The sequence below is a fragment of the Lagopus muta genome, chromosome 1 (assembly GCF_023343835.1).
Source record: "Lagopus muta isolate bLagMut1 chromosome 1, bLagMut1 primary, whole genome shotgun sequence".
Lineage (NCBI taxonomy): Eukaryota > Metazoa > Chordata > Aves > Galliformes > Phasianidae > Lagopus > Lagopus muta.
Genome location: NC_064433.1, coordinates 12,422,763 through 12,435,594, shown reverse-complemented (window position 1 = coordinate 12,435,594; position 12,832 = coordinate 12,422,763). Strand labels below are relative to the sequence as shown.

General features: G+C 38.0%; 1 protein-coding gene across 1 annotated transcript in view; it reads left to right on the top strand.

The window, feature by feature from the left end:
• CCDC146 (coiled-coil domain containing 146) overlaps positions 1-12,832 on the top strand; it is a 71,385-nt gene that overhangs the window by 35,056 nt on the left and 23,497 nt on the right. The window contains exons 6-7 of the mRNA XM_048933152.1: positions 11,723-11,780; positions 12,273-12,449. Of these exons, the coding sequence (XP_048789109.1) occupies positions 11,723-11,780; positions 12,273-12,449 (235 nt within the window). The remainder of the gene's footprint in view (positions 1-11,722; positions 11,781-12,272; positions 12,450-12,832) is intronic.

Sequence of the window (12,832 nt, the reverse complement as noted above, 5' to 3'; positions counted from 1 at the left end):
CCTTCCAAAAAATCAGACTTCTAAGGCAGAAAAATAATAAAATTTCTAGTGTGCTTGTGACTCGTGTCACCCTCTTTTCAGTCTGTACTGAGCAAGACCTTTTGGGATCATCTGTGAGGCATTTGTCCTTTTCTTACAATTATTAAGAAGAATCAGTACAAATTTTTAATTTTTAGTTCTTCAGTAAAACTCTGTGTATCAGTAACTCATTTTTACACCTATCACAGTTGAATTTCATCACTTAACTGGTCCCCAAGGCAGAATGTCTTTTGTTTATCAGCACTGTTCAATGCTGTGCAGAAGAAAGTGATGCTGGGTGAGAAAGACTTCAAACTGAGTGTAGTTCTTTCTTTTAGTCATTGGTATAACCTAAGGGAAGTTCAGACTGAATATTAGACTGGGCTAGACTAGACTAGACTAGACGAGAATAGTTCAGTCGGAAGGGACCTTCAGAGATCATTTAGCCCAATTGTCTTAAGGGCCAACCAAAAGTTAATGAGGATATTATCCAGATGCCTCCTGAACACTGACAGGCGTGAGACACCATCCACCTCTCTAAGGAGCCTGTTCTATTGCTTGTCCAGTCTCACAGTAAAGAAAGTTTTCCTAATGTCCAATCTGACCATCTCCTGCTTCGTACCATTACTGTGCCTCCTATCATTAATTACCAGGAAATGGTAACTAAGAAACTTAAGAAGTTCTTCACCATAGGGAGATGGGCTTGGAAAAGGCACCCCAGGGCAGTGGCCATGGCTCCAAGCTGTTGGTGTTCAAGAAGGATTTGGACAGTGCTCTCAGACACTGAGTTTGAATTTTGGATGATTCTGTGTGGGATCCAGGAGTTGTACTCAACAATCCTTGAGGGTCCCTTCCAACTCAGGATATTCTGTGGTTCTATGACTTTATGAATAAAATTTTACATACATCTATCTCAGAGGTAACAACATGGGATTTATGCACCATGAAGAGTGTAGATCCTCTTGGTATATAATGCAGGTCTGTCTAATGTGATGAGTGGAATTAGTGAGCGCGCAGATCATTTTAAGGCTGCTGATGGAGTACACACTGGTTAGCGCATACTGTGGTCCTTTCCTTAGTGGTAAATACTTCATTATTTCTTGGTTTCAGTTTTACTTAATTTGGTATTCTGAAAAGTTGAGAGATGTCACACGGCAGTCAAGATCCTTGACAAAATGAGTCAGGCTGTTACATGTTGCTGAAAGTCTGCTGCACTACTGAAGTTCTGTGAACAGGCTGCCTTCCCTTTCTGCTGTTGTCTCACCCATCTGTTTTGCAGTGAGGCTGCATCTGAAGCTTAAGTACCTTACCTCATATTTCATCTTAGAAAACCTCTTTGGCCAAACAGACGTGTGGCTCAATTGTGAGTTGCACAAAATGACAGAATCATAGAATGCTTTGGTTAGAGATCATCTAGTCCAGCTCTCCTGCCATGGGCCAGCACATCTCTCCCTAGATCAGACTGCCCAAAGCCCAGTGAGGAGCCAAATACAAATATTCTCACACAACAAGCTGTAAGAAAGTAATAATAGTTCATTGACCAATTTGGAATCCTATCTTCTTAAGTCTATATGAAATTGTTAGTCCCTTCACTAATCCAAAAGCTGCTACATCACACACTGGGCAAACATATTTTTGCACACATGAGGGTCTAAACATTTTTTGTGTAGATTTCCAATCATTTCTTCATTGGAATTTAAACCTTCACATGAAAAAACACTGTTGGTAACTATGAGGAACAAGATCTGGTATAGATTCTGTTTTTTACTTTATTCTTTTTTTTTTTTTAATTGCTTTTTCCTTTTTATTACCTTGAAAAAAATAATTAATAAGAGTTTTGTTTTTATGGAAGAACTTTTAATGTAATTTTATATAAAATTATTATTCATATAAAATTTATGTTTAATTTATGTTTAATGGAGGAATTATTTTATAAATGAGTGTGTATTATTGCATCCAATTATATTTTCTCCCCAGATCAGTTTCATTATTTTGACTTATTTAAGTAAGATCTAAGCATTATTTAGGATCTTGTGTAGATACCTCAAACAATTTTCTCCTTGAAATATTATTATATGAATATGTCAAAGCATGATGTTCATGATAAAGACACACTCTTATATCCTGTTTCTCTGTGGTTTTCTTATTTTCTGTTCTAAAAAAGGAAGTGGTTATTTAACTAGAAATGTTACACAAAACAAAACTCTTTCTTTGTTATTTCAGCATGTTCGTACCATGTAGTCGGCTGTGTATTTTATGTTTTACAGTTACCATCCTAGTTCTGTTCTTTGGTGTGATGTAATTTTGTTGTTACTTAGCTTGCAATGTACTCACAGTTGTCATCTTTGAGCTAGAATTTGGTGTAGAGATTCTCAGTACAGGAGACAATAATTTTTTAAAAATAATAAATTACATTTTTTAATTAATAAAGGGCAAGTGATTGAGTTCTTTATTCTTCCTCATTACTTCTGACTAACTGTAGCATGCCACTGTATACAGCTTACAATTCAGTAATATTGAGAAGGCATGTGCAATGATAGCAATAGCAAGAAGACTAAGTTGGTCTATCAAACAATGTATAATAATTTTCACGCTGCAGTTCAACAAGACTCTTCCATAATTACCAGTGTATTTTAATAGCAGCTTTTAAGATCCATTATTTGGCTGTCGCCATGCAGGCTCATAAGCATATTGTGAGCACCAGTCTGTTAGCACTGACAGAATATTACAATTTGTTGTTTTCGTGAAGCCAAACTTTGGTGGCACAGGTGATTTCAGATGATCCCTCAGTTCCACTGATACGTTTCCAGAGAAGTCCACAAATGTAGTTGCAGCCTCAGATCATCAGGTGAGCTGCTTCAGCTGCTGGTAACACTCCAGCGACAGCAACACATGGCTCAGCACTGGGTATATGTCCAGGAGTTAGCTAAAAACATTGAGGTGTTGCACAGCCCAGACTGGGCTCTGTACTGGTGAATACTGCCCTGATACTGGTCAGCACACTGATGTGATAAAACATTTTGTATTGTTGATCAAATCCCTTTCCTGTGTTCTTGAGTCAGTAACTTGTGCTGAAAGGGGTGCATTTACTCTCTGTGAATGGGACTTTTACTACTGAATTTAATTGTTCAGGATTTAACCTTAATTCTGGTTTTCATCTTCATACTTGTCTATTGTCACTGCTGGTCACGTGGGAGAAAAAGTGCATTTTTCTCATGCCAGGAAGCAAAGGTTCCAGATTTTCACTTCCGTCCTTTTCTGCACGCTGTGTAGTTACCGAAGCTAAGCAGTAAAATGTTGCTTATCCCTCCAAAGTATTTCAGTTATTCAGAATGCTTTCCATGTAATCCGTGAGTTGAACCACTACCTGATACCACACACCAAGAATTGCTGTCTCTTCACTGATTCTAGGAGGTGCTAGATGAATAACTTTGAATAGCTTGGACTAAGTGACCATCTTTCATCTGGTTAAAATTAAATGGGATTAGATGCAGAAAATCCCCTTTCAACAAGTCTCACTGTTCTCATGAGACAACACAGGTTTGAACTGACCTCAGGAGGTCTCTGGTCCAACCTCCTGTTTGATCAGGATCAGCCATGAGATCCAACCAGATTGCACATGACTTAATCCAGTCTCATCTCCAAAACATTGCTTTATATACTACAGAAATGTAAAGAAATGTAAATATAATGCTTGTGCTTAGATCTAAGTTTTTCTACTTAATGTAGCTTACAGGAATCTGAGATCCAGCTGTTGCAGGAAGCCAAACGTCTTAGTGTAGACCTGGAACAACAGCAGCATGAACTGGAAAAAGCAGAACAGTTCCCTGAAGAATCTTCCAGTGAAGTCTGCCGATTAAGGCAACAGCTTCTTAATTGCCAAAATGAGTACAACGTTATTAAAGAAAGAGAGCATGAAATTCAGTTCAGGATAAAATGGTAGGTGATAACAATCAAATCTCTGCTTGTTTTATCATAGTTTATCTAAAAAGATAATAACAAAATGTAATTCAGTCTCCACTATACGTGGATCTATTTCTTGACAGCTATTTTTAAGCAAATTGCAACAAACTTGCCTAGTAAGGACATTTCAGAGATTAATAAAATTATTCCCATGTGTGGTTTGTAGATAATTTTTATTTTAGAAGGTATCCTCTGAAATACAACTTTAGTTTTATCATATTGTACCATTAATGTTTGGAGAGGCAAAACTTTCAGCACCAGTTCTAGTCTAGGATAACTTCAATACTAAGGACACCTTCAGTGCTAATGGCTAAAGTATCTCAGAGCTCTGGTGACTGGGGTTTTATGGAAACAATGTCATAAATAGACTCAACACTATTTTTAACATCAAAAACACATTTTATTCAGGAGTTTCTACTCAGTTATTTAAAATAGGAAAATCATTTCTATACTCTCACATCTGAGAAATGAGAAATTTGCTGTGAAAGATGTGAATATTGAAAATTTTATAAAAAAATATTACACAGTATTGTACTGAATCATTTACACATCAGTGTATTGCAATTGGTGCTTCTACAGTAAAATTACAGACAACACTATTGTACTGTTAAAAATACGTTCCTATGGAGATGAGCTCATATTTTCACTTTGTGGAGTGTTCACCGTTTTTACCTATCTTCAAACCAGCAATACTTCAGTTGGCACATAAAGCTAGATAAGTAATGTCAGCAAGTCAGCGGTTAAAACTGATCTTCTACAAGGAAATCAGAGGCAGTGCATGAGCTGCATGGAGTAGATTTTTCTGGCAGTTCTTCCTTGATATTTTTTGAAGAGCCAAATGTTTTCTCTAAGAGGGAAACTTGAGAAGGAAGTAAACTGGGAGTGGGAGAAATAGAGAAATCATCTGGAAAAAATTATTTGCTATGAGATAACTAAGCATCATGAGATTTCCTGAAAAATTATTAAATACAGAATGTATTGAAATTTACAAGCAATCCAGAAACACACTGTTCAAAATGTCATGCTTTTTGACCCATTTCCCCTCACTCATTACAAACATTTCTCACTAATTTGTATTACATTTCCAAAGAAATGGTGGGTTTTGTATGATTAAGGGATATCTACTCATACTCTACTTTTTACCTTTAGTTAATGGAAGATTTCTATGTCCTGCAGAAACACAACTTAGATATTCAGTTACCCTTGAACATTTTCTTCATTGATCCTTAAATTTGAATTTAAAATCTTATAGCATAAATTAAAAATATATATGGTTTGGGTCAGCAATAGTGGGAAAAATGTTATTTCACTTTTATAAGAAGCTTGGTGACGCACTGTAACAGGTTGCCCAAGGAGGTTGTGGATGCCCCATCCCTGGAGGCATTCAAGGCCAGGCTGGATGTGGCTCTGGGCAGCCTGGTCTGGTGGTTGGTGACCCTGCACATAGCAGGGGGTTGAAACTAGATGAGCACTGTGGTCCTTTTCAACCCAGGCCATTCTATGATTCTGTGATTCTATGATTCCTCTCTGTGGCCTCTTGCTTTGCGTGAGATCAAACCCAGTCGTACAGTCTGATCCGAAGTCCATATGGTGCAGTACCTAAGAGCGACCAAAAGCACAGCAGTCATCCATTTGTGAGACAGAGATTTCACAAGCCAAATGCATTCCTCTTTATTTAAGAATCCTCAGCTGATCCCTCTTCCTTCAACTTTTCCTGTCTCCTCTTAAGCCAATATAAACTTCTGGCATTGCAACACTCTGGGCAATGAGTTCCGCAGATTAACTCCACAAGCACTTCCACTTATCTATTTCAAGCCTAAATCATCTGTTTTGACTCCTAGCAGCTTCATTTCATGCTGGTAGTTGTACTGGATGAGGCCAGACATCTGGACCCCTATTTGTCTTCACTGCTGCAGGATGGTTTGATGGATCTCTGTTGCATTCCCCCTCATTTATCCACATTCTAAAGTGAAGAGCCACAGGTTTTTAAAATATTCCTTATTCAGCATTGTGCCTCATGGCAGCACCAGGTCTCGTGCCTGTTGTGGGGTTGGTGTGAACTGAACATGCCTCAGTTACCTGTGGATTTGTGCTCTGGGAGAGAATACACTAACTTGCCAGAGATGAGAGGGATTTTTTTTTACCAAAGAAGGGTAGAATGAATAGGACTGGCAGAGTAGCATATCAATGTGAGGAACGAATAAATGAATGTAGATGTGGAAACAAGAAACAAGCTATGGAGAAAAAACAGACAGCAGATGTTAATATGTTTGTAAAGAAGGAATGTGTTGGTTTGAGTAAAATAAGTGGAACTGAGGTTGCAGAATAGGGTAATGAGTAGCAGGTTCTCTAAGAAAAGCATTGATGTAAAACGAAGAACTCTGTGCCTGATGGTTTTCTCCACATAATAAATTATACCTTCTGACATGTAGGTCTGCACAAGCAGTCTCACAGCCTGGGGGCAAACCTCACCAAAGATACTGTAAGGTGTCTTAGAGTCATTTTAAGGTGTTAGGTGTCTGCTTGGTTCCCTTCGTTTTTCAGAAGGATAGAATCTCCTCTCGCAGTCCAATCTCTCTTGGCCATCGGTCTCTCTGGAGCACAGTTTCCCTTGCTGTCCAACTGTGTTAATATAACAGTCCCAGCTGTGCTTGGCACTTACAACAAAATTTCGGGAATTATGACTAATGGCTGTTTAGCCTGAAAACAAACATATTGCTTATTTACCTTCTTGAATGGAACGTGAAGAAGAAAAGCCTTTGAAGGGAATCCGTGTCTCTTATCTATTGCTTTATCTTTATCTTAGGAGTCTCAAGTAAGATCTTGCCTGCTTAGATGGAAGCAAGTGTGAGACTCTGAAGACCTTCCATTTCCTTGTTTCTGTAGTCCCTTCTTTTTCTCTTGAAGAATGATTGTGATATAGCATAGCACTGTTGGGGTTTTTTGTCACTTAAATATTTTCTCTCTGTTCCGCTTCCATCTTTCATTTCCTGTCTTCTTGCCTCTATAAACATTTTTTTTTTCCAGATCATATACATTTTTCAACATCTGAAGGTGGTACTTCATGTTTTGTTTTAATTACTTATTGTTTTGTACAACTGGAAGTGCCTCAGTAAGAATATAGACTGAAAATGGATTGATACGATCAGCAAGGATGGGTTCTGTCTTGAAGAAAAAATTTATTTTACTGCCCATGTGAGGTTTGGAGCCCTGGCTTTTGAGATAAAACAAGAAAATGCTGCTTTGCTTTATTAGATCATAGCACCAGTTATTGCTCATTACTGGTTAATAATGAATTTGTCATATAAATGAATATATGACCTAAACTTTAAAAAGTAAGCAATTAACTTAAAATTAAATTATTTATACCTAGAGTCTGTGTGGTTAAGTGTCCCTGATTCTTGAAAACTATTTTCTCCCGAAGCCCCAGTCTAACCTGCAGCCCTCATAGCCAGTTACCCAGCTCACAAAATGGCTACTCACTCAAGTCCTGTGTGCTATTGCAGGCAAATCAGGATTGCAAAACAGATTTTGTCCTTGTACAAGCGTTACAAGTATGGAAAATTACTTCAATGCTTGCAATTATTTCAGTATTAGTCACTGAGCAATTAAAAAGGGAAAAGTTTTTATCCGTAGTTTATCTAGTAAAGAATTACAATTAATAAATAAATTAGATTACAGTTTGAAGTTGGTACCAGCTCATCTTATGACTGCATTCTCCAGTGTGTACAAACTAAACAGCGTTAAGAGCCTTACAGGAATGCCATGCTGGCAACTTGTTAGCTCTGATATGTTGTTGTGGTCACTAGCTGGGAGGTTTGTAGTTGTGAAGTGCTGAGCACTTTCTATGGTACCTCAGCAGTCCCAACTATGTGTAAGAGCAGTTGAAGAAGTTCACTTCCTTGTGTGTTGGGATTCATGGCGTTGAGAATGTTCTTTTGCTTGCGGAGGAACTGAAATGAACCTCTGTTGACAACTACCACTGCATTTCTTAATCTCTCTGACAATTTTATTTTATTTCTGCAGCAGTTTGCAGCTGTAGACATCTCTGAGGGAAAAGTCTGGAATGCATTTTCATTAATGGTCCAATTTTCCACATGCTTTTTTTTTTTTTTAACTCATTACATCTGCATCCGTGATAGCTTTAAATGCATGATTCTGCTATTGAGCTTCACAAAGATAAGTAGAAGGTAAGAAACACTCACAAACACTCCTTTCCTGCTCCCAGATGTATGCTCCTCTCCCTTTCCATTGCCCTAGTCCACACCCATAAGTCACTTCAACTCTTCAACTCACTAAAAGAGAAAAAGAAGTAAAAAGTCTGATTTGGTGATTTTTAGCTGTTTTAATGACTTATGTTGGCTCACAGAGTAGTTTCTTAGGAACCCTGGAGCTGCCTTGAGGGTTCTGTGGCCAAGAGCTGAGGAGAAACCTGGAGCTTCGAGATGCTCAATATTTACTGGTGGTAATCTATTAAACTGAGTCATAACAATTCATGAAACCATATCCTCACGAGGGTAAGATAAATCACACCAATAGCACTCACTGAATGCACAGAAAGGGTTTTGTTTTAGCACCTAACTTAAGTCCAGATTTGAAACATTCATTTTAAACTTGAAATGCAATTTTTAAAGGCAGTTTTTCGAAAGGGCATCCAATGGAAACAATTTTCAGAAACTAAAATAATGTTTTGCCAAAAAACTAACAGTGTCAGGGAGAAAATACAAATTTTAGCAAAACAAAATGAAAAAAAGCAATCTGCAAAAGTGAATGTTAAGTATGTAAAACTAATGTAATAAATTCTTTAAATGTTCACATTTTTTGAAATTATTACATTCAAAAATAGTATTTCCCTTCTTCATTTTTCTATTCTTTTTACCCTGTCTTTCACCTCTTCCTTCTGCCCCCATTTTCTTTTTATCCCTTCACTGTTTTCTGTGTAATAGAAGTCAGCATGCCAGCTCCTCTGGCAACTTCACTTGGTGCTTGCAGTGTCCTGTTGCCCTTGTTTATGTCACAGAAAATGAGGTGTTCAAATCATTTTACTTTTGATGGATGGCAGAGTCTTTGTTGTGAGGTTGGAATGGCTCCACAGGAATCTGTCCTCATGAGTGAGGAATGTGACAAAAGAAAAACAGTGTCAACTGTGTTCTCCTCCTAATTTTTTTGATTGTTCTTTTGATTGTCTGGCACAATATAAAAGAGGGCACAGTGCAGACTGATGATGACCACTGCAGTACGTCTTTAATCCATTTGAGCAGGACTTATTTAATCAGGTACTGTGGCAGTCAGACAGTTGTGGGTATTTGTGCAGAGTGAACATTCATTACAATTAGTGTGATTATGCCAGTCCCAAGGAGTCCTGCTAGGAATCCTGCCCACACATGCTGGGAATACAAATTGTCACTGTTAACTTATTAATACACTCAGAAAACCTGTCAGTAGGTGGAAATATTGAGTTTGACCAGCACAGCATTTCAACGTAGGTCTCAGCTGTAGTTCAGAGGCATAGTACACGGGAACAAATATATTCTATCACCAAATCAAAGTAGCTCAATTTTCATCACAGTTTGATCCCTTGTTGTCTATAACCAGGACATAAAAGCAGTAACTCCTGAACCAACTTCAGCAAAGAAACCACCTGATGTTTCTGTCTGCTCACTTATACTTGCACTGTACAGTGCAAGATATGCCCGTGTCTGTCTGCGATCTTGTTCTGTGCAGTTTCTCAATTTTGAAATGGAACTTTCCTTTATAAATATTTTCATCATTTTGGGGGGGACGGTTGATCTAAAATTATTTGTTTTTCTTTGAAAAACTTTTCCTATACTCATTCTCTCTGGCATTCAGATCAGTTTTCAGACACAGCAGTTCCCATGGAGGTATTATTGCACTCTGCGCAAACAAATATACGTATGTACTGTAAATAAAAAGCTCTACTCTGTGTCTTTATTTCCTCTTTGCTCTTCATCTGAGTCAGACCTTGTTCTTCACGAACATTTGAATTGCAACACTGCCAGCTCAGTTCTCTTTTAACTGTTTTATTCCTTTGACTGATTGAAAAGTCTTTATCTGGGGCTTACGCATAGAAGTTTTGCTCCTTTTGTTTGAAGAAAAAAACCACAAAACATAAGAAACCAGTTACTGGGAAAAACAACAACAAACAAACAAACAACAACAACAACAAAAACCACTAATAAAGAAGTGACCAAGAGATCCAAAGGATTCTCCAGGCCACCAGTCAGCTGATCTCTCCCCACCATTGCTACCACCCAAAAAGCGAACCACTGCCTTGCAAAGACTGAAGCTGCCCCTGGAAGGTGTTGAAGAAATACTGATGGGTGGCTTCTCTTCGGTGTGACCCACATTCAGAAGACCTGTTCTGCACAGTCAAGGCTGCTCCAGGGTTCTCTTGCCACAATTTACACCTTCGAGTGACACAACTTTTTCATGAAAGCCTGTCTGCCTCTGTTAATTCTCCCTTTATTTAAAGAGTGGGATAGCAGATTCTTGCAGACAACCCTGAGGCTCCAGGTGAACTGACCAGCACATCCTCATGTTGGAGAAACACAACACAGATTTATTGTTTGAAGTTGATTCTTTTGTATATCTGGGACAAATAATTTTGTTTCACCTGCTCCTTAGTTGTAATCATTACTCATTTATAGCTTGAGACTCAAAAAGTGTCATCACAAATATTAATTGTATTGAGAGAACCTGCTTACTAATTCCCCCACCAGTGCTACAATGACTAACGCTCAATTTGGTTGTGCTAACATGCAAGCTGCTGTAGACCATATACCTCATTTAGGTTGTTGTTCATTGCATGCACTGGGGTTGTACTGATGTATTCCCTCACTAATTCCAAGGCTAGTTTGTGATATTTGGCAGTTTTTACCTATCTGCCATCAAGGAGCTCCTGTTTTAAGTCTAACATGCTTGCTCACTCAGCTCCATTTTTTGTTGTCACTTCTTCAACTTTCTCAGGGCAACATGGCTGAAAACACACCCAGAGCTCTCCTATATTTCCTTTCCTCCTTCTGCTCTCCATCATCTGTCTCTGATGCCAGACATGAAATTGCAATGGTGTTGGACATAGATGATCTTTAAGGCCCTTTTCAACCCAGGCCGTTCTATGATTCTGTGGTCACCTTGGCTCTTCAGTATAGTTTGCTACTATGTCCCATTGCCTTAGCCTATGTCCCTGGTCACTTTTCAGGAGTATTTTGTCACAGGAGCCCATTTTAGATTTGAGGAACTTTACTTTCAGCTGTTTACAATGTGAATGTGAACAATCAAAGAAAGAAAGTTTCACACCCCCAAGTGCTCTTTCATTGACATATGATCTCTTTGTGGATATACTTTCCACACCTACTCTTTCCTTTTCCTCAGCTCTATGTTGAAGTGCTGTGAAGTGTGTTGAAGTGTGTAGCATGGTTCTGATTCTCTAACTTTGTTAGTGTTACCACAGGGGTGAAGGAGGAACAAAAGCAACCGTACAGGAGGTGGTAAGACTAAGAAAGTCCCGATCAAATGGTTAGATATGTGAACTAGAAAAAATGCTGCTTGAGTATGACCTATCTTTTAGCAGAGAGCAATCTCTGTTTACATCTGAACACCCTTAAGCTGTCCCTGATGATAGCTCACCATATGTGTTGGTGGAGCAGAACAGAGGCTTCAGTACTTGTTCCTTGTTTGACGTATTACTAATACATCTAGCTCTGCTTTGATTCTCCTACAGTTTGCAAGAAGAGAAAGGACTTCTGGAAAAAGAATATGAAAGAATTCCAAAGCAAGGTGTAAGTATGAAATGTGAGAAAAGACATGTTTTCTGTTCTGTCTGCTAATATACCAAAACATCTCTGAAAATATTTTCACAGTGCATGGCTGTAAAGGTCTTTAGCTTACATAGAAAGATAGATAGCTGATTTTATAGGAGAGATGATAGCAAATAATTCAGGTCTGATGACTGTAGGCGAAGCAGTGCTTATTTGATTGATAAAAGATCTGGATATTCCTAAGTTTACTCAGTATTTTTTTACAGTATGCAGCAAATGGGTAAAGATAGCTACAAGTTGTAGGACGTGAGTATGCAAAATACTTTTGCAGTCAAATTCTGATGAACACATGCATATTTGTTGGAAATAAAATTCTGCTAATTATCAGTAGAAGAAAAGATCATATTTTATACCTTGTAAAAAATGTTAGCATCATTCAGTGTCAGTAAATTCTGTAATATCTGAAACATCAAACAATGTAAAGGGATCTCATCTCCTACTTCATTTTTAAAGGAAGCAGATAAGAAAATTAAAAAAATGAAAGAAGATTGTGATGAGCTCCTCAAAGAAGTAATCCAAAGGAAAGCAGAAGTTAACGCAATGAAAGAAGACATTTTATCCAAGCAGAAGCTGATGATAATAGATAAGAAAGAAGTGGAAAAGCTTCTGGAGGTCCAGGACGGTTTAAAAGTAACACAGAATTAATTATGCACATATCTTTGTGTTTATGCATGTATGTGTGTGTGGGTGCCTGCTCTTGGCTAAGGACGCAGTGAATCTACAGTGCAGTCTAAGGATGCAGAGGATGTTGCTTGTCATTCCAACTCATTTAATGGCATTACAGTATGGATTTTATCATTTTCCAATAAGCATGAGATATATTGCTGTCCCATATTCACTGTTATTCCTATAGGAAATAATAGAAGTCATGGTTTTGAGTAAAAGTGCTTTGCAAAATGTCGTGTTTGCTATGTTGTGTTAATGTAAGGCTCCTCTAACACATCCAACCTAGTACAGATTTGTCCAGAGAATTTTAAAAAATGCACCCAGGTCTTTGCAGCTTTCCTTTTCAT